Source organism: Calonectris borealis, chromosome 27 (assembly GCF_964195595.1).
Source record: "Calonectris borealis chromosome 27, bCalBor7.hap1.2, whole genome shotgun sequence".
NCBI lineage: Eukaryota > Metazoa > Chordata > Aves > Procellariiformes > Procellariidae > Calonectris > Calonectris borealis.
In genome coordinates this window covers 4,645,885-4,669,363 of record NC_134338.1, presented here as the reverse complement: position 1 = coordinate 4,669,363, position 23,479 = coordinate 4,645,885, and the positions used below count along the sequence as shown (strand labels likewise).

Here is a 23,479-nt window from a genome sequence, read left to right as displayed (position 1 = left end):
AAGGGCGGGCGCTGGCAGAGCAGAGTGGTGCAGCGGTAGCAGACCCTGGAGCCTCCCGGTGCAGGGTGCTCTGAAGTGCAGGGCTGCGTTGCCTGTCTGTACGACTAATACTCTCCCTGTAGCCTCAGCCTAGAGAGTGCTTCGCTTCTTCAGTGGAGATGTGTTTTGCCCCAGGCAGCTGCAGGTTCGCAGCACGGGTGCCCACCCTGGGGCACAGAGGGTGGCACAGGCTCTCAGGGGCTGTGTGGTTGCTCCACTGCTTGACTGAGACGTGGCCAGGCCTGCTCCCCTCCTCTAAGTCCAACACCTTGGTTGCTCCATTACTTGACTAACACATGGCTGGGCCTGCTCCCCTCCTGCCTCGCCGGCTCTAAGTCCAACGAGGACCAGGGCTGGCAGGCACCTCTCACTCAGTCAACCAACCACTGGCATCACGCTGGGCACACGCCGCTCGGGGCTGGCCACGTCCCCTGGCTGTGCCCGGGCAGGAGCAGCCCTTGCCCACACCATCACAGCATACAGCCGGGGCTCCTCCACTCACTCAGGGGCCTCCCGGTGCAGGCACGGTTCCGGCACACGGCGCCGCTCTGCAGAGATGCAACAACTCCTCAGAGACTGTAGACACCTTTTATTGAACAACAAACACCACAACAAGAGGCACACTACGCACGCTTACAGTGGCCACTACACGAGCTGCGGGCCACTTCGCTCCCAAGCCTGGGGCTGTGGGTATCTCCTCCACTGTGCCGCACTGCAGCGTCCTCTGTGCCGTGCCCTGCATGGACTGCGCTCCCACGCCCGCTGCCAGACGCTGCCAGGCCCCAGACACTGTCAGGGAGGAAACACCGCAGAGGCACCACTTACTTCTGGGCAGCACCCACCTCCAGCCACCTCCACCCCAAGGTCCCTGCCCACCCTAGGGCTGTTTCGCATGGGACTGCCCCGGCAGCCTGCCACGCACGCTGCCACCGCCCTCCGGGCTCACGTGCCGAGAGACACGGACCCCATCCGGGGGCTGAGCCCACCAGAGGGACAGCCCTCAGCACTTGACCCAAGTGACACTAGGTCCAACTCTCCACCTAGTCTCCTTGCATGAGCACAGGGCCGCTCGGCACCCCACACCCCCCAGGGCCACCCTGCCGCATCCTCGCCAAACGCGCGTCGCTGCCACCCACCCCTGCACAAGCACTAAGACCAGCAACGCCCCAACTTGGACAACACTCACTGCCACCACAGTCCTCCCCTATCCCCCTGATAAACCACCCACCTGTAGGATCACCGAGGTTGGAAGAGACCCTTAAGATCATCGAGTCCAACCGTTAACCTAACAATGCCAAGCCCACCACTACACCATGTCCCTAAGCACCTCATCTACAAGTCTTTTCAATACCTCCAGGGATGGTGACTCCACCGCTTCCCTGGGCAGCCTGTTCCGATGCGTGACAACCCCTCCAGTAAAGACATTTTTCCTAATATCCAATCTAAACCTCCCCTGGCGCAACTTGACGCTGTTTCCTCTTGTCCTATCACTTGCTACATGGGAGAAGAGACCGACCCCCACCTCACTACAACCTCCTTTAAGGTAGTTGTAGAGCGCGATGAGGTCTCCCCTCAGCCTCCTCTTCTCCAGACTAAACAGTCCCAGTTCCCTCATAAGACTTGTGCTCCAGGCCCTTCATCAGCTTCGTTGCCCTCCTCTGGACACGCTCCAGCACCTCAATGTCCTTCTTGTCCTGAGGGGCCCAGAACTGAACATAGGATTCGAGGTGCGGCCTCACCAGTGCCCAGTACAGGGGCACGATCACCTCCCTGCTCCTGCTGGCCACACTATTTCTGATACAGGCCAGGATGCTGTTGGCCTTCTTGGCCACCTGGGCACACTGCTGGCTCACGTTCAGCCGGCTGTCGACCAAACCCTTTTCCACCAGGCACCTTTGCAGCCTGTAGCATTGCATGGGGTCATTGTGACCCAAGTGCAGGACCCGGCACTGAGCCTTGTTGAACCTCATACATTGGCCTCGGCCCATGGACCCAGCCTGTCCAGGTCCCTCTGCAGAGCCTTCCTACCCTCAAGCAGATCAACACTCCTGCCCAACGTGGTGTTGTCTGCAAACTTATTGAGGGTGCACTCAATCCCCTCATCCAGATCATGGATAAAGATATTAAACAGAACTGGCCCTAATACTGAGCCCTGGGGAGCATCCCTCCCGAGACTGACCCTGGCCACGGCACCTAACTCTTGCACGCCCTTGGCCGGCCACTGCTGCCCTCTACGTGGCACTGATGGGACACGTCCCAGCACCCGCATGCCGGTGCGTCACGCCGCTGGCCGTTACGCTGACTTGCCCTACAAGCTGCAGCAACTACAGCAGTTGCACTAAATGGTGGCAGTGGCCCCCATTCCAGGCCACTCTATTCCACCCTACTTTCCTATTACACTCGGACACGTTCTCCCAAGCAAGCACCTCTTAAGCTTCACCACTCAGAGCTCACGCTAACTCGCCACCACCCAGGCTGCTCTCTGCTGCCACATGCCCGGGACATTTGGCCAACTGCCGCCTCCTGACCAGCTTCTCTGACTCCTGTGGCTTCGACCGGCCACATCTGCAGGCACCCGGGAGCCGACCCATGACTCCAACAACCACGCTGCTGCAGTGCCCTGACCCCCTGGCTGACGCTCCCACTAAGGCTGCTTCCCTGCCAACAGCAAGGCACACACAATGGCTCCCTCTGCCCTATTTCCACTGCCAGCTCCACTGCCACCCCCACACAAGCCCAGCACAAAGAAACCATCAGCCACTTGGGCAATGACTTACATTTCAATGTCCTTCCCTGCTACACATCCGACACAGTCCTTTCCTCATCCACACAGTCCTTGTCTTCCAACCTAGAGTGGGACCGGGAGGGCAGCTCCTGTCAGCCGCAGAGCCGCCTAGAGCTGCAAGGAGCAAAAACCCTCCTCCCAGCATCGCCGTGGTGGCACCGCCTCGTCCCTTCGTCGTCCGTCGCTCCCGCTTCCTCCTCCCGCCTCGGGCATGTGGCACGGCGAGAGTCCTTGTCCGGGCTCCAGCTTTCCTGCTGCCTACGGCTACCTATGTGCCACCTACACACCATCACCTCAGCACCCTTTGGTGCAGAAAACAGACTCACTTGTCTACATCCAACTTCTCCGTGGCGGGACAGCGCCTTGGGCCGCTTCTCCTTAGTGCCATGAGGATGAGCCAAACGGCGACAAGCACGAAGAGGCAGAAGGTCAGATGCAGCCACAGCTTCAGCGAGCCCTCGCTCCCGATGTCTGCTTCATTTAGGCACAGGAAACAAAACAACCTCCTTGAGCCCATCCTGGGACACACCGCAGGACCCAGACACTTGCCTACACCGCCCTGCTCTGGCAAGGCACCGCCAGAACGGGAATCCATTGCTCCGGCCCCAGAACCATCTTCCTGTGAGAACCCTCACCCTGAGCAGCCGCTGCCCTCACCACTCACCATCTCCGGACGGGCTGCTGCCACTCCTGCCCATCGCCTCTGCTTTCTCCTGGCAAGTTGGTGGTTTCCAGCCAGGATGGCAATGGCAGCTCCCTTGGTTATTGCAGACCTGCGTGACAGGCAGGGTGAGACAGGATTTATAGCCAATTGCAGAGGATCATGCCCCCATGTCCTCACTCGCCAGACACTGGGCGCAGATGTCAGGGCACCTCGCGCCAGGCAAAGCCTCCTCGTGCGCAACTCGCCCAGGGCTCACGTGGCCGGCCTTTTGCCTTGGTCAATGCTGGCTGTCACCGCCTGGGGCACTGCCTGCTCCCCATCCTTATCGCTTCTTCCAGCCTCCCGGCAGGCTCAGACCCCTTCCGTTTGGCTGATTTACAAAGAGGACCTGCTTGGCTCCACGAGGGAGTTCTGCTGGAGGCACTACGCATGCAGCCTCCAGAGATGGTCTGGCACTTCCACCACCAAGACCCCTCGGCTGCTCTTCCCCACAAACATGACCCGAGATGCCGCTTTTGCGAGCTACGTCTCCAGAGTGTTGAACAAGCCACAAACAACAATACGCAGCACTGTGACTTACACCGTGATTGTGGCACTTTGTCTTCATCTCACAGTTATAGTTCAGGACAGTGGCAGGCACACACTGCTGGTTCAGGCAGATCTACAGCACAAGCACACAGGCAAGCCTGGGTCAGCCAGCTGGGCGGTTACGCACCCAGCTCCCACTCAGGAGAGCTGCAGATCTTTCGGGAACTCACAAGGGAGCATCAGGCTTTGTGCCAGACCCTGCCTGAAGGGGGTCGCACTGACTCCTTCTGGATGGATCCGACAGAAAAAACGCTGCCCTCGGGGGCCCCGACGCCACTACCGCAGCAATACTTTCTACAAGTCCTTCTCCCAAGGGACCTGCTACACGTCAGGGGATCGCTTACCTTGTGGTCATCACAGACGGTGCCATCGTTCACCAGCATGGGGTCCCTCTCCGTGGGAGGCTTCATGTAGTCTAACGTTACACACAGCATGTTCTGCACCCGAGTGTAAATCACTGCAGCCTTCTCCTTGGTAAAGGGCTTGGAGCCCCGATATTCACACACGAGCTTCCCACATCGGAGATCCCTGCAAAGGCATCGTGAGCAAAGGACTTGACAACAGCCACCTTCATCCTTGCATTTCTGTTCTGTTGCCGACACCGGGTGAGTGCTTGGAGAATGAACACCAAACGCCTGATTCCCAACACATGGACACGGCACGCTTATGTCCGCCACGGACACTTTCCGCATCCCCCCCTCCCAGCCCGTGCGCTCACCGGCTCTGCACGGGCACATCCAGTGCCCCTGCCCACCCAGCCCCGGTTTCTCTCTGCTGACGGACGGCTGAGCTTGGGGAGCCTGTCTGCACCCTGCCTCTTCCCCGCCGTGGGGCGGGCTCCCCGCTCCGTGGCAGACCATGCTGCAGCCAGAGCTCCCCAGCACCCTTGCTACGGCACTTACTTCCATGCACAACGCTGGTAACCATGGCGGTTAGAGCCACAGTGCCCCATTCTGTCCCTTTGGCCATTAATTTCTTCGTAGCAAGCCAATGGCCCATTCTTGGCACCTGCAAACACATAACAACACTGATGGTCTGTCCAACAGCCTCTCTCCACCTCGGGGTTGGGCATCACCACTTAGGCCACACGCTACACCCACTGCTCAGCAATGCCCGGGGCCACCTGCACGCTCACAAGCATTCGGAGCTGTGGCTGTGCGAGAGCTCACACCCAGCCTGCTCGCCCTCATGCGCCCTACAGCCTGCCGCGGTGGGGTGCTCCAGCTGCCTCCCTTCCGCACCCCTGCACGCCCATCGGCTCCACAGCAGGCTCTCCCCGGGACATTTCTGGGGGTCGCGTCCCAGAGAACATGACCATCCACCTGGCTGGAAAGGACAGCGCTCGCAGCTAGCCAGCTCCGTCCTGCACGGCAGTGACCCCACCGACTGCTCCCACCACCACTTCAGACTGGACACTGCTCTTCACTGCCAGCCTCCCTGGAACGGCATCAGTGCTGCAACACATCGTGTGCACATCTCGCCCTGCGGTCACGAGGCAGATGCTCATTGCGGGCCGTTCCTCCAGGTGCCCAGGACACTGACAAGTGCATGGTACCCGACAGCGCGCCGCCAAAGCAGCCCCATGTCTCCTGGCAGATGTGCTGTGCCACCCCAACCTCAGTTACGCCGGTCACAGCCAGGCCAGCTGCCCACCCTTGTCCCTGAACACCCTTCCCATGGTGCACTCACAAGCTCTTCCACCAGCCCCTCGGCCACTTGCTCTTTCACCCAGCTTGGATCAACTTCCGTGAGATCTCTTCTCTCACTGACACCTCCACTCCGGCTACGGGGACTTGGTCCCTTACAAACACCCGCAGACTAACCCACGCTGCACAGCACACCGATGGACAGACAAGCCCAACACGTTTCCTCCCTTTCCTCCACACCTCCTGTCCCTGTTCGCCTGCACACACAGTGTTGAGCTGGGTTGAGCTGCCAGGGTTTCCCACTTCAATGCTTCCCTTCCAGGTCTTTGCATTTCCCACATGACAGCCAGCCCCCCTCCTGCAATCCCTCACCCTTACCTTGGCCGAAGACCTTCTGACACTGCTTGTCGGCTGTCTGGCAGACTCCTCGGTAGCAGAAGGCGGTGTTCCTGCTGCAGGGATGCCCATCCATGACCCAGAGGTCGGGTGTGCACTCCCCAGAGGTGCCGTTGCAATATTCCTTCAACTCGCACTCGTCCTTGGAGCTGCTTCTACATAATGTGCCTCTTTTCACAAACTAGAGGAAAGAAAATAGACTAGATTAGAATAGAATTTCAATTTCAATAGAATGGATTACAACAGAATTAAGAGGAGAGGAGAGAGGAGAGAGGAGAGAGGAGAGAGGAGAAAAGAATACTTTCTAGTTGGAAGGGACCTACACCGATCATCTCGTCCAACTGCCTGACCACTTCAGGCACACTGCTGGCTCCTATTGAGCCTGCTGTCGACCAGCACCCATGCTTCCACCACGTGGCTTCCAGCTGCTTGGAATCGAGGCCCAAAAGGGAGAGATTTCAGATCAACTGCTCCATCTGCCATTTTCAACAACTGCATCAACCAGCGACACAAACAGAAGGACCCCCAAAGCTTCTCCCACGGCAACCGGCTGGCCTGACCTGCACAACATGTAGAGTAAATAACCTTCCAGACACCACAGTGGCTCTCCCCCAGAAAGAGAAGTCTCAGCTCCCCTGGCTCCTGACCGCACTGCACCCTTTCCTCTCTGTACATTTGCAAGATCAAAGCTGCCAGTATTTTGGAGCCCCAGCTCCAGCTCCAGCCCCCCTTGAACTCCTGCACACCACAAGACCGTTGGCACCCGCATAGCCCGACACGGCGCGACTCTCGTGTGCTGATTTCTGCTCACCCTGCCTTTGCTCCAGCTCCTGGGGCACCGGCTGGCTCTTCTGCACCGCCACCCTCCCCTGCAGCCTGCGCGGCTCTTGGCGAGAGGGCAGACATGCCACCGCGGAGCCTGTGCTGCCCAGCTGGGAAGGCCAAAGGGGGGACGCCACTACGAGCCTCGCATGCAGCCACAAAGTCGGCATCTCCTTCACCTCGGTACTTTAGGAGCAGGCACAGTACCTGCAGCCTAAAAATACCTTCCTGGGACACAGGCACCTAACTGGCACCAGCACTTCACAGCGCTCACTTCACTTTCCAACACTCGCCGACCCTCCACATCAGCGCACTAGCCAGTACCATCGGCTGGATGCACAGTCCCCGTTTACCCCTTGGGTCCCGTTACGTTCCTGCTTCACATTAGGTGTGTAAGCAAGCGATGCTGGCGTGGGGGCTATCCCTAGGGAACGCAGCGTGCCTGCTCCTGCCACACGGCTTACCTGGCATTTCCGGCAGCACGATCCCGACAGGCACTGCACCCCTCTCCTCATCTTGCAGCCAACGGTGCAGCACGGATCACGCCGACATTCCTGGAGGTGACCAGTGGGGACAGTCAGGCGAGGTTCCGCCTCTCCCAAGGGCAAGAAGGGAACAAGCTGGAGAGCTTGGCCTTTCCCTCTGGCAGCCTCCGTCATCCAAGGCAGCCATTTACCAGGCTCTCCAACACCATATGACAGCCCTCTAATGACGGCCGCTTCGGACATGGTGGCAACCATAGCCAAGCATCTGCATGGCACCAGCACTGCTTTAGGGTTTCATAAAGCCTGAGGCCCTCTCTGCCCTGCACAGAGGTCTGGAGGGTACAGGAGCAATCCATGCCTCTCTAGGGACAGTTCATCCCCCCCTTGGACACATGGCTTAGCTCCTTCCCACTGTAGCAAGGCTCCACAACTTACCTCTGCTGAACCGCAGTCACAGGCCTCTCCCGGCTCCACCACTTTGTTGCCGCACACAGGAGCTTTATACACTGCATCCATAGCTGGCCTGTTCAGCAGACACTGCCCTTCTCCAGCGGCAAGAAAATGCTGAAAGTCTCTTATGCTGCAGCTGCTGAAGGCTTTCACGCCAGCCGAGTGTCTGCAAGTCAGAGGACAGGGCTGCCGTTACCACAGTCTGCATTTGGGGCTGTGTGGCCCTTCCCACCCGCAAAGACACCGGTAATGCGGAGCAGCTGCTCTCCGCTGCAGTTGCCCCCAGGAGCTGCCCGCTGTCTGCTCCTTCCGCCCCTGCATGCTCCCGGACACGTCCCCTGCTCTGCCCCTCACAGGCAGCGTCGCACAGCCGGGCACTGCGCACACCCGGCGGGAGCACACCCCACCTGTGCCATCACACCGAAACCCAGCGTGCGCCGAGCGGGCAGGGGGAGCCTTACACCGAGCTGGCCTGCATTATGCAGGCGGCTCCTGCGCAGTGGCAGCTCCCGGGGTCGTCGTACGCCATCCCCAGGCTGAGCCCCAGCAGCCGGGCCACAACGACTGCGAACGCCTCCAGCGTCATAGCCCTCCGGTACTGCAGGGGGGACAAGGACCGGCCTCAGCCCGCCGTCGCTGCCGCACCCGAGCGCCTTCCCTCGGGGCTCTGGCGGGCTGCCGGGCGCGAGGGCTCCTGCACCCACAGCCCGGGGGGCACCCGGTCTGCGCCCCTCCGGCACCTCTGCTGCCTCGCTCACGGGCTCCGCTCCCACCCGGAGGAGCCTCTGCTGCCGGTGGCTCCTCAGCCTCGGGCTGCGCTCAGGGCTTAGCTCCTGAGGCACCGCTCACCACCTCACCTACAGGCAGAGGAGGTTATGGGGACAGCCAGCCAGCTCAGTGGTACCGTACCAAGGCAACGCCTCCAGCATGGTTTCTGAGACACAGCTTCCTCGCAGAAGATGCCCCCACGTAACGGGACTGCTCCCTGTAACTGGGGAACAGACCAGACTCAGTCCGACACATGGTATAACGGCACCTTCCTCTTCTTTTCGTTTCCACATTAACACAGCCATCCTCGTCTTACACAAATAGGAAAGTTATGTCCTGCAGCCGCAACACACGATGCACATTTTTCCACTGCAAAAATCTCTGCAGCAACTCCTCGGCATCTCCCGTGGTTGGGATTTTGTTCTTTTCCGTCCAAAATTCCAGAGAAGACAGTACTACCGTCAGATTGAGAGGAGCAAACATCTGGAGGCAGGCAGACACCATGGCTGCTTCACAGAGCCCTGCTGCTCCGCAGTCTCCTGCTTGCTTTAGCTACGGGGCCTTACCCATACTGCTACCACACATTTTCCATGTGTGTTCAGGATGCAACCAAAAGCAACTTACACTGTTCACATAGCTGAAAAGCTGCACTGTCTTGGCTGTCACAGCATCCTTGTCTGCTCCCATATAGTCATACTGAAAGGCGACAAACACAAGAGCACGTCAGGGCACTGTGCAAGGCAAACTCTCCGAGAGCACTAGCTGTGGTCCCTGCCACAACATATACTTGTCCGTGCCCAAGGGAGTTAGTTCCCATTGCGTGGAGACTCTCAAGCCTCGTGCAAATTGCCCTTGACATTCTTGTGTAGCTACAGACTTGCTGCACACACAAGTTTTTTCTAGAGCCAACAATTTACAGCACAGAAGATGCAAAGACTTACCAGAGCCTTGTCCAAAACCGCGTGCATTTCCAGATACCGAGGGGATCTACTGACAGCTTGCTTACTCTTTAGAAAAATCAAATAACAAAACAAACTAAACAACAAAAAAACCCCATGCACGCATTAGTGCAGAGCTGCTGCAGTTCGTGGCAGCTGTGCAATGGAGACCTTTAGGTCCACGGTCAGTTACTGCACTTCACGGCCATTTGGAGCTGTAGGACAAACAGCCCCAGACCCCCAGAAAAACAGTCCTTACATCATCTACAACATGACATCCTCAGTCACAGATTCCGTATTTACAACAACAGACATTTTGGCAAGGCCACAGACCAATGGAAAAAAAGACAACTTAAAACAGAGAGCAGAGGCGAGCATTGACTCCTTCCTAATCGCGCAGCTCTGTAACCCAGCCACCCAGCAGGACCACACACCAGCCGCCTGCTGGGACCACTGCCCTCCCGGCGCTGCACACTGCCGGTGGCTTTGGCCCGATGGGCAAGTTCCAGCGAAGGAACATGCCCTCCCCACTTGCCTGGCTCTCTTCCACCCCGTTAATAAGCAGGCAGGGTCGACTCTTGCATGATAACCACTGCCGAGAAATCCCCGTCCTGCTTGCCCAGCCTTGGACCACCCTCACAGCTACTACCCGTCACGGGCAGAGACCTCATCCTTAGCACAGATAAGTTACGAAGCCCCTTAACATCTGCTGTACCAAATCAACTCAGAAACAACACACTATTGCACAAATTGAGGCATCCTTCAGCCTCAAATTTCTCATGTCTACAGCTACCATCCCACCGAAGACCAACCAGCCAGGAGGTGTACTCACTGCTGTTGCGTCCTCCAGCTTCTGTGACACCTCCCCAGTCCGGGCAAGAGAGCTGTTTTCTACGAACAGCCGAGTCTCTAGATTTTCATTCCACATTGGGTACACAAGGTGCTGATACCCGGCTGCAGCCTCCAGAGGCTTGATCCCGTAGCTGGCATTTGCGAGCTGCAGGATCCCGCTGGAAAGCAAAGGTGCAGAGCAGCAGGAATGGCTCCTCCGCCACCTTGAGAGGACCCCAACACCGCCCCGCGCTTGCACTGCTGCCTGTCCCCCATGCAAAGGCAACTGCTCTACCTCAGGCCGGAGCAGGTGCTAAGTGCCACGAGCGAAACGGGGAAACCCTCGACGTAGCCTTCGTAGAAGCAGTCGCGCTGGAAGGAGTAAAGCCGCATCAATGGCTCGATGCCTTCTCCCCAGAGGCCTGGGGAGCGCTGCAGCATGTGAGGCACCAGACCTTGCTACCCCCTGCGCTGCGGTCCCTGTCCCCACAGACGACGGACACAGAATGCGCGTGGGGAGAAGCACAGCACTGCAGCCTCTCTCTTGGAACGGACACCTGCACTGACCCACGGTTGGTCTTTGTCCCTTCCTCAGCTCTCTACCATCCTCAGGAACCCATTACGCCCCCGTGTCAGCCCTCGCTGCGGCAGGGTGCGAGCTGATGCTTGCCCTCAGCGTGGCTGTCCTTCCAAATGCTGCGCTGGCTGGCTGGGTGACCGCAGCCATTCGCCTGGCAGCAGCCGCGGCCCCCCAGACAGCCCGAGCTGCAGGACAGGCTCCACCATGGGACGTGGGATTGCTTGCATCGCTGCATCAGCTAGAGGCTGAGCCCACACCCCTGCCTCTCTGCAAAACTGCTGGCTGGCTGCTGCCCGCCTTCCTCCAGCCATGCGGTACCAACCACGTCGACGCTTGAACACCGCTGGCTTGGTTACACGTGGTCCCAGGGAATGGGTTTGGTGCCTTGAGAAAGTTCCTGCTAGTGCTGTGTCGGGGCAGAGCAAGGCTCTACAGAGCACTGTGGCAGAGGGGAATCTGCCACGTTCCTCCTGGAGCACTTCCACAGCTGCCCTATTCTCAGAGACGTTGGTACAGCACACAGAGCGTAAGCATTACCTCGATATGTGCCAGTTCGGATTTTGCAAGCCCCCCTCGGCTGTCGGTATAGATCCGGAAGTCCTCTGGCAAAAACACTCTAGGTACAAACCAGAGATGGCACCCTTGCAGTCGGCACCGTGGCCACACGTGGTGGCCGCCGCACGAGGCAGTGGCCCTCCCCGGTCCCCGGCCGCGACCCCGCACAGCCCCGGGGGCTGCAGAGGGGCTGGGGCACGCGCTGCCTGCCCGCCGCACCCCACTTACTGCTGCCGCAGGCGCAGGGTGCGGGGGGTCCCCTCGATGGGGACGATGTAGGTCCGGGTGCGCTGCCCGCGGGGAGAGGAGCGTTAGGGGCCGGCGGGGCCGGGGGCGCGGAGCGGGGCCGGGGGGTCCCGGGCTCCGGACCTACCTGCGCGGCGCCGCCCACCGCCACCAGTCGGGGCACCGCCGGCCGCGCCCCCCGCGCCCCGCCGCCCTCGCCCGGCCGCCAGCCCAGCGCGGCCAGCAGCCCCAGCGCAGCCAGCAGCCCCAGCCCCAGCCCCAGCGCCGCCCCCATCGCCCCGCCAACGGCCCGGGCCCCGCCAGCGGCCCGGCCGGTAACGGCCCCGCGCCCCCCGCACAGAGGCCGGACACGCGGCTCCGCTCAACGCCTTTATTAGCGCCCGCGCCGAGGCCCCGGCTCCGGCTCCGGGTCTGGCTCCGGCTCCCTGTCCGGCTCCGCGTCCATGTCCCGGCCGTCGTCGCCCTCCTCGGCCGCGGGGCTGCGCGGAGACCCGGAGCGGTGCCTCAGCCCCGGCCCCGCCAGCCCCGGTGTCCCCTGTGTCCTCACCCAGCCCCGCTCCCCCGCTCGCCTCCCCCCCGCGCTGCGCCGCCAGGTCAGACAGGGAGCTGCCACGCTCCGTTTTCACTGGGGCCTGCAGCTTCTCCTGTATCCAACTTTTCCCCTTTTACGGTTTGCTTTCCCCAGGAATGAGCAAATGGAAAACCCATTTCCGCCAGCTCTTGCACACAGACAGCATGCTTGGTGCCAGGAAATCCACCCTTAGCTTTGTTTCTCCTACATTTGTATATTTTAGACACCTGTTTGCTAGTTTCTTCCCTTGATGATCAACAAACAGTCCCCAGTTTACCAACAAACAGTTACTGTTTTCCAAACGCCACTTTCCCTGCTCTGCCCAGGCTGTAAATCCCACTCCCCAGCTTTTCCATTAGTTCCATGCTCCCTGCCCATCTCCCACACCCAGAATGGAGGATTTGCATTAAGTAACTAATATCAACTTACCCATCCATTTGCGATCCCCTCCTTGCACAGAATCTTTTCAGCCAGCTCCACTTCATAATCACGACGGTGCCACAGGCCAGGGCGAGGAGGACGCCGCCGAAGCTCAGCAGCGGCCAGTTCTTCAGCACAGCCAGGGCAGAGCTTTTTGCGATACGATCTAAGGAGAGAAGCAGAGGTACAGCTCCGGGTAAGGGCCGGGCGATGCCACGGACTGTCTGCTCAGCTGCGAGCCTGACGAGGCTGTTTGCGGGGCCGTGGGAGCTGCTGTTGCACCCGGTAAAACCACGGGGCACCCAGAGCCCAGCTGCGGCACTCACCAGGGCCCAGCGCGCTGTTGATGCTGCTGCCTACAGAGGATCCTTGAGTCTTGCACTGGGGGGGATTCCAGCCCGGATCGCAGTGGCAGTTCTTCTTGTTATTGCACACCTGCCAGCACCAGGGTGGGAACACTCCTCATTGTAAAAACCCCTCCTGAGGTTCTCCACCTCCGCCGGGATCGCTGCTTTCCCACCCGCCCCTGCTCTCCTCCGCACATGCTGCACACCCTGCTCCCGCGCTGTGGTCACAGCCAGCCTGCCAGTACCCCTCGACACCGCTGTGCCAGACCCCCGCTCAGCCTTCCCGCGTTCCCACTCCGCTGTTCACCACGCTGCCTCTTGCCCTGCACTGCTATGCTGATCGTTTCCAACACTCTCTCAATTATGTGCAGTTTTATCTAGTTCCTCTCTAGATACTCTTTTTCCAGTTTTCTGCTAATCTAGAGAAACAAACACTCCAAGCCCCTTTATCTCACTTACTTTTCACTTGGGACAGAAAGTAAGTTAGGTAGTCTCACTTAATTTCTCCCACAATAACTCATTACTGCGTGATGATTTCAGAGAACAAGTGTTAGCCCAAAACACAGGTCTAGGCAATTCACAGACAAGCCCCAGTGCGCATTTTACCAGAACCGTGCTCTCTTCTTCGGCAATATTTGTCAAACCAATAGCACTAAGTTAACTGCATTGCTGTTACTTACTCCATGCCCGTGGCATTTTTTCTGCACCTTGCAGTCATACTTCAGGACTGAATGTGGGTGGCACGTGCCGTTCATACAAACCTGAAAGACAAAAGGGAAAAAGTCCTGCTGGGCACTTTTTCATTACCCTTTACCACGCTTGCCATAACTCTAAAAAGGATTCCTAGCCCTAAAGAATGATCAAAAGTCAATAGCACAGATAATAATTACTAAAAATGTAAGTACAGACCACCTTTAACTGATACTGCAAAACAGCAATTATTTCTAAAACTGTTACAGTTGTGATAATTATATGCCATTTCCAGATGCTTGTGCAATATCTCTTACCTTTCCAGGACCACATTTTGTTCCTTCTTTCACCAGGAGAGGATCTAGAGCTGTGGGTCCACGCATAAAATCGAAAGACACGCACAGATGTTCTTGCACTTGAGCATAAATTATGGCACCCTTGACTTTTGTGAAGGGAATACGATTTGGGTATGTACATACTAACTTTCCACATCCCAGATTCCTAAAAAATTCGTTAGCACAATAAATTAGAACAGTACGCACAGCATCTGATTGATCACAGTGCTGGAGACATTGAGATGCACAACTCGGGGAGGGGGATTTAGACAAAATAACACAAGCACATGAAGTTTCAGAAGAGTTGAATCCTTGATACCAGGAGAGAAGCTGTCCTATGAACCGTCAGAACGCTCATTAAATGCTCGCACAATTAGGTGTGTGCTGAAGTTGCCTTCGGAAGTCTCCAGTTTCTCTACACCACTTTCTCTAAGGAATGCCTAAAGTGAATACTGCAAGTCAGTTCTGCCCAGCAGAAGAAAAACATACCAAAGGCAACCTTCTCACAGATTACGACTTTGCATTGACAGTAAAGGGAATTAAATATATATTCCCAGTTCAACACTTTGCATTCCCTTGAAACCTACGGCCAGGAACAGGGCTGATAGCCATCCTTCGGGTGGTTGCCACAGTGTCCAAACCTATCCTGCTGACTGTTGACTTCTTCATAACAGGCCAGAGGAGCATTTTTTGCACCTGGAAGTTCAGAAATAATACTGATTGCCACTGAGGGTAATACAGACTAAGGTACCTCTGTTGCCTCTAACATTTATCAGTTCTGGCCTCTGACAGAAGAGTACTTGGCTACCGCTCCAGTCCCATTGCTAGCCGCCTCTGTTTGGGTTATGGGACAGATCTCACAGACAGTGGAATGGCCTGACCAGTCCAAAACACCTTCCACAACAGCATCAGGATATGTTTCTGGCTCGTTCTCCTCTCAGAGAGGCAGTGAGGTGTGCGTGACTGGCCGTGCCAGCCTGAAATCCCCATGGAAACTGTCACCCTCTTCTGATGACCCATTCCCTTCCCCTCTCCGCAAGCGTGGGAGACCCGTCCTGCGGTCGGTCTCCTCTGCCCTTCCCTACACTGCATACTCCCGGCGGTCCCCAGCTTCCCCAATTTCACGCAAGAGAGAGGGTGGGCATCCATCGTGCTTGGATGCTGCCTTCTGCCCTAGACGAGCCCTGGAGCTCGACGTTAGTACTCGTGACGACAGAGCAGCCCGTTACCTTCCCCATAGAGCGCCTGGCACTGCAGGTCCGGAGACTGGCAGCGTCCCTTGTAGCAGTAGCCGGTGCCGCGCTCACAGCCGTGCCCGTCCTGCACGTACAGGTCGGGGGGGCAGGACGCGGAGGACCCGTTGCAGAACTCGGGCAGGTCACACTGCGCGTCGGCGGGGGGGCGGCACTCTGAGTTTTTCTGCTTGAACTGGCAGAGGAGGCAGAAAGGACTCTTCTCTCCATCCTTCCACACCCACCAGCGTGGTCCCCTCCCCGCACAGACCCTCCCGACACCGCCCTGAGACACATCCCCGGTCCCTCGGGACCACCTCCGAGGCACTCAGCTCACCACCCGCAGGTTACACTGCCCAGGACAGTCTTTCCCCAGTCATATTCCTCCCGGGGGTTTCGGGGAGCTGAGCTGGAAAGCCCTTCCCCGGGAACCTCTCCGATTGCACAGCGGGAAGTTTGTCTCCATCCTTCGGCATGGGAACATACTATTTCTCCAAAAATAAATAACCATCTTGTGATAATTATAAAAATGTGCCTTACCTGACATTCATTATAACATAATCCAGAGGAGAGAAAATGCAGCACAAATATCGTTTAGTTTTTTTGGAGATGCCCATCTAAGCAAAACCAGCCAGCTGATTGACAGTGCTGCTATAGAAACTGCTACTGCCCCAAAGTTTAAAAACGGCCTTAACTTCTGATAATTATGAACACACCTTACCTGGCAATTTTCACAACATAATCCCAAGGAGCACTTCATTCCTGGTTTGAAGTTACACTGGGGAGTACAACATTTGTCTAACGCACAGGCCTGCAAACACACCAGAAACCATTAGTTGCTGCGAATTTCCCCATCTGCAGGATGACTGCTTGCCCTGAGCCCCGTCCTTCTAACAAACAGCGTACCTCGGAGGAGCCGAGGGAAGAGCAGCAATGCCACACTTCTGCGTGTTCCACAGAAATGCTTTATACACCACCTGAGACCACTTCCAGCTGACACCCGCTCTCAGGACCAGAAGAAAGCACAGCCCTCCGCCGGAGCGCGGAACCCACCTCCACCGACCCGCAGTCGCACTGCTCGCCGGGCTCCACGACGCCGTTGCCGCAGACGGCCGCGCGGTAGGAAGGCTGATGCAGAGCGTGCTTGATGAAAGGGCAGTCCCTGTTCTGCTTCAGAAAGGTTTCAAAGTCCCTGATGCTGCAGCTGCTAAAGGCTTTTGCCCCACTGAAACGTCTAAAATAAAGCAATTATCCATTGTCTTAACACACTGTTGTTCACTCTCTCAAAATCTCTGTGCAATTGAAGGACTTGCTCAGATGCTGGCACGAGGCGCAATGGTCCCCTGCGTGTCTTTCAGTTCACTTGACAAACCTGATTTTACAACTCATTATTAACAGAGATTGAGAAGAATTCAGAAGTATCTTGCTTTTGAAAAGAAAAGTGTCCATTTCTCAAGTCAAATCACTACTTTATATTTATTGTTCCTATAGTAAAAACAACTCCATTTTTTTCTCACAATGTTTCAAGTTCCTTTTGGGATATCACTCTAGACATGCTATTTTAAAGTATAATCAACATGCAATCACTTTGTAAAACTTGATTCAAATCATGACTAATAACACAAGCAGAAGTGCTGGAAGAGCATGCTCTTCTGTTTAAAGCAAATACAACTATTACTTCTCAAAAATATTCACTAACACAAACATTGCATTTTTTATGGCTGAGATAATAAAATGGAAGGCCAAAATATCTCAGGATTTCAATAATTAAAACATATTTTTACTTTAACTCCTCTTTTCTCATTGGCTATTCTTTTCTAGTACTAACAAAATCAAATCTGAACTGCAATTTTTTTTCCTTGAAAAATATTAGATTGACTGTTCTCTTAATGTAGGTATCTACACATATATACCATTATATATAAATATACGTATACCTATGCACACACGGACACACACACATATACATAAATACAGCTCCTCATGCTTCGGAGGGAATGTTTCCCCCTGTAAGCAGGCTCGGCTTGGCTGCACTGACCACTTGCCCTTACCCTCTCAAAGACCAAAAGCGTTTGAGATACACAGCTACTGTGCGGTCAGTTCGCAGGCAACACTTGCTTACAAAACTAACCTTTATTGCATTTACAGTAACTAGAAATTAATTCAGATTTCCAGACGTTCAATTTCTAAACATTAAAACTCAAAAAAGGAATGGATCCCGCCCAGCCTAAGTAAAACGTGCCCAAGACACCTCTGATGAGAGGACACCCCGCGATCATCCCCGCCACGCGACCGCGGCACCGCGCACATTCGGCCAGGCTGCGGGTGACACTGGTTGCGCGAGCCGGTCGGCGCTGGCCGCGGCACCGACCTGGCAGCCGCAGGGGACCCTGATCTCCCCCAGCGCGTCCTGCCCACCCGCCTCATCTGCCCCGGCCACCGCAGCCCCTGGGCAACGCCGCGGGCAGGGATGGGACCCGACCAACTCACAGCGCCGCCGGGCTCATGAGGCAGACGCGCCCGGGGCAGTGGCAGTCTCGGGAGTCGTCGTAGCTCATGCCCAGGCTGCGTCCCAGCAGCTGGGCCAGGAGGACGGAGAAGGACTCCAGCGTCACGGCCCCTTGGTACTGGAGGGAGGAGAGAGCAGGGCTGCCGCAGCTGCGCTTTCCCTGCGGAGACCCTGGCGGACCCCAGCTCCGGCCGCGGATGCTCCTGCCCGCCCCTGTCCCTGCCGCCCGTGGCACAGCGAGCTCCAGCTTCACGGACAGGTGGGCTGGGGGGGACAGGCAGGGGACAGGCAACACCGTACCACGGCCACTGCGCCAGCAGCGTCTCTCTGGCACGCCTTTCCCAGAGCCGTCGTGCCCACGAACGCTGCTCGGTCCCTGTACCTGAAACACACGCGCGCTCACCGGCCGTCCAGCCCGGGACACCCCCTCGCTGCCAGTCCCGGCCAGAGCCAGCTGATCATGCCAGGCTCAGGTAGGGCTCACTTTATGTTTGCAATACCTCACTGCATTCTCAATTTTTACAAGAGGCATCACAGTCATAGCAAAGCCTATTGTTCAAAAGTACATGCATTCAGCAGGTTGTTACTGTCTGCTCTTAAATAATGATGACAATTTATTCTTACAGGAGCAGATACGGCACTTCGTGGGGCTGCAGAGTGGGGCTGGTCTGCTTCCACTCCAACAGCTGCGCCAGCACTTCGTCTCCATCCCCCGTTGTCTTAACTGTACTGTTATCCATCCAGACTTCCATGGAGGACAGTGTAACTGTTAGATTAAGAGACCTGAACATCTGAAAGTTTAACAAGAGAAGTGGCTGCTCCTGCATGTTTCATTTCAAGTGCTGTTTAAATGTTTGTTCTTATTAGCAGCCACGCTGCTTCAGGAAAACAGACGGGAGCAGTTGGCAACTGAAGGCTGCTTCGCCTGTGTGTCATGAAAAAGGTGTAGGAAATACAAAACTGAAAGACACAGAAGTGTGTCCAAGAGAGCAAAAAAAAAGAGTTCAGTAAGCAGGATCTAATAAACCCAAAGACAACCTAAGCTTGAATATTCTGTATGTTTAAATAATTAAACATAGAGAATACACAAACTTGCCCTTGTTGGCATTTTTTAGGTTTCCAGGAGGAAACACAATACTCCCTGTGATGTCAAGTCAAACGCTCACCCAGCTGTGTATGCTGTGTACTACAGAGCAGGAGAACAATAAAATCAGTCCCCTAAGACAGACAGATGGAAACGAGCAGCGGTGGCTGCTGGCACCTGCCTAAGTGCATGAGGGTCCCTCGTCGCAGCACGTGCTGTGGGACAGCCTGTTGTCACAGAGACTTTAGGAACAGGCACTGCTGGACTCCAGAGCAGCACTGGTTTAGAGCATGTGTTTGTGTTGGAGAGCGAGGGGTAAAATCCCCTCCACACCTCCCACCCCAGTCTGGAGAAGTCCTAGACAAACTCGGAGCTCTGACAGACTAAACCAAAAAGTCAGAAGCTAACAAGCTGAGACTCTGTATTTCCAGAAAGCACATTTAACTATTATCTTCTCAAAAATTAGACAAATCCTACCAATACCTAGCTGTTAGTTGGCTGAAATAAGCCATCAAAATTTCCACCTCAGTACATATAAACCAGAAAAAACTTACACTGCTGAGCAAGCTGGAGACCTGAACTATCTTCTGTGTCACAACATATTCGTCTGCACCCAGGTATTCGTACTGAAAAATGACATGAGATTATATCTAGGTTATTTGCCATGCTGAAGCACACGAGGTTATCATGATCTTTCTCAGAGTGGCTTCTACCCACTAACACATGGCCACAAGGCACAGAGTGTACAGAGCCAGGCAGGACCACGTAGACGACCACGGCGAAGCTTTATCACAGCTCGAGCAAGGGCAAAGAAAATAAACACAGAACAGGAACTGACTGACACAGACTTACCAAAGCCCTTTCCAAAACTAGGTGGAGTGCCATCTCTCTCTGGTATTTGAACATTGACTGGAAAAAAAAATTCTTCACTGTTAATAATTCATTCTCCATTTCAGTCATGAGGCATAAGAAATGCTGACTTGTCTGAGGGACTGAGACACTAAGCCCTCCACAAGGCATTGCCATCTACTAATCTTGTTTTCAGGGCAGAAAGCAAAAGCTGTATATTAACACCTAGGACAATGCTGAAGTCTTTTGCTAATAACATTGGCTCTCGGCTCAGATGAACGTCGGGGCCCTGGGACACTCACATGAACCCCATGACCAAAGTAGCCAGCACACCACTGCCAACCGTCTGCAAACTGGAGGGAGAAATACCCCCACTTTTACAAATCCATCAATAAATCTTGTACCCCTTAGCGATGCCTCTCGTAGGCACTAGATGAGTAATGATCCCCACGACACCCCATCATAAGCACTGGCACTCCTAAACTGCCCCCCATCTCTGCCCATCCAGACAACACTGGCCAAAGCTTCCTGCGGGATGGGATCCCTCCTCGTGTGACAGGGACGTCAGCACCACCGCGAGAACAGGCACCCACTCACGCCATCGTCTCCACGTGCTTTGTACGACACCTCCTGTGCTGTCAGCCCGCCCGGCCCTCTCTCGGGGAGGCTGTTGGCAAAGAGGGAACCTGCCGTCTTCTCGTCACTCACTCGATACACAAAGTGCTCGAACGCAGGAGAATAACCCAGGGGCTCAATCCCGTAGCTGACGTTCTCAAACTGCAGCAAGCCCCTGCCAAGGTGACAGCACCGGCCATTTGCCACCGGGCGCTGGCAGCCGCTGCCCCAGCCCCGGCCCCAGCCCCAGCCGCCTTCGAGCGAGGCTGCCGGGGCATCCCTGGGCTCCCCCGTGCAAAGGCCCGGCAGCGCCCGCTGGCTCCAACGGGCAGGGCAGCGCGGGGAGGTGGCGGTTCGTTACCTGAGCCCTGAGCAGGTGCTGAGGGTCACTGCCGAGCTGGGGAAGCCGTCGATGTACCCCCGGTAGTGGCAGCCTCCCTACAGCACGACAGAGGAGAAGGAGCCCCTTCCGTGGCCGTGAAGGTGATTCCAACAGAGAATGACACAACAAGGATTTTGTGGACAATCTCTCTTTGGCTCAAGTAATTAAAACCAAATCCTAGTGTGAGGATGTGGCATCCTCATGACAAGGAACTGCCCTGCCTTGTGCTGAACCGCACTGCTGGGGGGTGGTGGCTCTTCTCCTGATCTCTCCATAAGGAAGAGTAGCCACGGTCAGGATTACGAGCCTTGAACCGAGCAAACCCAGCAGCTCCAAAAACCTTCACAAACATGAATCTGACCATACATTTCAAGGAAAACTTTTTGTTTCACCCCAGCACCTTCTGCCATGATTAGGAAGCAAAAATGTGGAGAGGGGAAGCACTGCTCCTCTGCAGTAACTAGTGACACCCCCCAAAATACTGACCAGCGAGGCTACCCTGGAATGAGACAGCAACAGAAACACCAAGCAGGTCACCATTACCTTGATATGGGGCGAGTCAGAGTGCAAGGATCCCTTCTCATCATACGTGTAAATCCTGAAATCATCAGATAAAAAGAATCTAGAACAAAAAACCAATAAAATGCTCTGAAAATGCTCTGAAATGGTCTTACCCAGAGTTTCTTGAGCTTATTCCAGGTCCTGCAGCCTGCACTGTTGCACTGGCAGATCCAGAACCCGCTGGCATCAGGGCTCGCAGGCACGAACATCCCTCAAACCCCCCTCCAGCCCCCTGCCACCCCTCGGCACTCCGGCGCGTGGCACACACCCACACATCCCCTGTGGGCTTTGGGACGTGCCTGCAGCGGGGCACGATCCCGGCAGCTACAGAGGCCGGAAACAGCCCGTGGGAGCAGCGCCAGCGTGAACGCCCGCAAGCGGGGATCACCCCGCAGCCCCTCACCGTCCCGTGCCGGGGGCAGAGCACGTGGCCCAGCAGCCGCCGGGGAACGGGACAGCAGCGACAGACAAGGCAACGCCAGGGCCAACTTACTGCTGCTGCAGGTGAATGGTGTACGGCCTCCCCTCTATCCTGAGGACGTAGGACACCACGTCCTTGTGCGTGCGGAAAAGCAGAGAAAGGGAGAATTAGGAAGCGACTTCGGAAAAGCACGCTCCGAGGGCAACTACAGACTCCGAGGGCAAGCACAGCAGCGCAGCTGAGCATGGTCCTCCCCATCACCCACACAGGCAGAACGTGGTTTCCTAAAACTGTGCCTCTACCAGTCACACCTCGGCTGTTGCACATCACGTTCCTGCGTGTGTACATCCACTCACACACACACACAAACACCAAATAACTTGATTACTTAAGTACCATCTCTCCAGCTGTTTTTGAGAGTAACCTCTGGGGAACTGTGATGTGCAGCAGCATTTGCGAACCTAGAGAAAGAATTTGTTTCTTAGTTATAATCACAGATGATTATCACCACAGTTGTGCCCGTCAGCCAGTCAGCATTGCATATGCCTGTGACAGACACCTTTATAGCGACAAGGACCAACGTGGTCTCTACCTGCAGAGCTTCACCAACTCTGCTTCCTACCCTGCTATCATTCACCCACGCTCTTATTTTAAAGTATCATCTGGACACTTGCATAGAAAAAACAAAATTATGTGCACTTATTACTGCTGGATCCGAGCCCAGGAATATGAACACTGTATGATGGGAGCACGAGAGCAAGCTCCAGCTGAACAAACGCACCTTGCATCAGGAACCTAAATGGGGCTTAGAGAGGCCAGTCACCCACACACATCCACAACCGTGCAATAAACGTCCACTCAGAAGGAGCCACAATGCCTGCTCTGTCCCTGCAAGCATCGCTGTCCCCACTGCACAGGTGCCAACATCACGCAGCTTTGCACACTTAGCAGATCACCAAAACCCAACCATCACAATGTGCCCACAAAGAAGGGTGCTAGCAACGGCTGCAGCCCCTCAGCCCCCGAGAGCAGGATTTAACACTTGTCAAAAAGCACAAACTAAGCAAGCATAAAACCCTTCCATGGGATTCCTCCTGCCGGATGGGGTGCCGTGCTGGGATGACAAAATCATCCCCGCGTACCCCTGCCTAGCAGCCAGGAGGAACAATTCCCCCCGGCCCAACACCAGCCTGGGGACAGACGGGCTCCCACGCCAGGAACCTCACTCGGGCCCCCGCGGCCCTTCCCTGGGGTCGTCACCAGCCATGACACCCTGCCGCTGGCCGGGGCTGCGGGGCCTGGCGGGGCTCAGGCGTGGGGGGAGCATGGCCATGGGGAGAGTTGCTGCTGGCGTGCGGGCAGCTGCCAGCCGTGATGTCAGTTCCCAGGGTGTGACATCAGGTGCCAGGGTGTGACGTCAGTTTCCAGGCCGTGAGGTCCCTCCCTGCCCGCCGGAGGGGGAGGCCCTCCCGCCAGCGGGTGCCGCAGGGGGCGTCGCGGGGGCCTGCCCGGCCGTGGGGGCAGCGGGGGGCTCCCCGGGCGGGCTGGCGGCAGGGGCGGCCCGGAGGTGCGGGCGGGCTCTCACTCACGCAGCACGGCCAGCAGCGCGGCCAGCAGCGCCAGGCGCGGCCCCATCCTCCCGGCCGGTAACGGCCCCGCGCCCCCGCACA

The 23,479-nt window shown here is 56.4% G+C and overlaps 1 protein-coding gene across 1 annotated transcript; it reads right to left on the bottom strand.

Annotated features, from left to right (window-relative positions):
• Nucleotides 1–613: 613 nt before the first annotated feature.
• On the bottom strand, nucleotides 614–23,444 carry LOC142093454 (disintegrin and metalloproteinase domain-containing protein 2-like). Its single transcript, XM_075174633.1, has 30 exons — nucleotides 23,406–23,444; nucleotides 22,206–22,289; nucleotides 21,882–21,943; nucleotides 21,371–21,449; nucleotides 20,807–20,883; nucleotides 20,456–20,620; nucleotides 20,344–20,374; nucleotides 19,834–19,872; nucleotides 19,536–19,607; nucleotides 18,522–18,688; nucleotides 18,198–18,279; nucleotides 17,879–18,015; nucleotides 16,442–16,622; nucleotides 16,110–16,199; nucleotides 15,386–15,584; nucleotides 14,744–14,852; nucleotides 14,139–14,322; nucleotides 13,812–13,892; nucleotides 13,111–13,219; nucleotides 12,794–12,950; nucleotides 7,861–8,041; nucleotides 7,405–7,494; nucleotides 6,101–6,299; nucleotides 4,979–5,084; nucleotides 4,421–4,604; nucleotides 4,069–4,149; nucleotides 3,489–3,597; nucleotides 3,151–3,298; nucleotides 2,817–2,887; nucleotides 614–828 (listed from the first exon to the last, which is right to left on the bottom strand). The coding sequence occupies exons 1-29, from the start codon at nucleotides 23,442–23,444 to the stop codon at nucleotides 2,836–2,838; spliced, it is 3,294 nt and encodes a 1,097-aa protein (XP_075030734.1). The 3' UTR covers nucleotides 614–828; nucleotides 2,817–2,835.
• Nucleotides 23,445–23,479: the final 35 nt, after the last annotated feature.

Coding starts and splice junctions, on each gene's coding strand:
- LOC142093454 (XM_075174633.1), bottom strand. CDS start 23,444: ATGGGGCCGCGCCTGGCGCTGCTGGCCGCGCTGCTGGCC. Junction 21,450..21,881: donor ACCATTCACCTGCAGCAGCA/GTAAGTTGGCCC, acceptor TTTTTGTTCTAG/ATTCTTTTTATCTGATGATT. Junction 20,884..21,370: donor CTGACTCGCCCCATATCAAG/GTAATGGTGACC, acceptor GTCGTGCTGTAG/GGAGGCTGCCACTACCGGGG.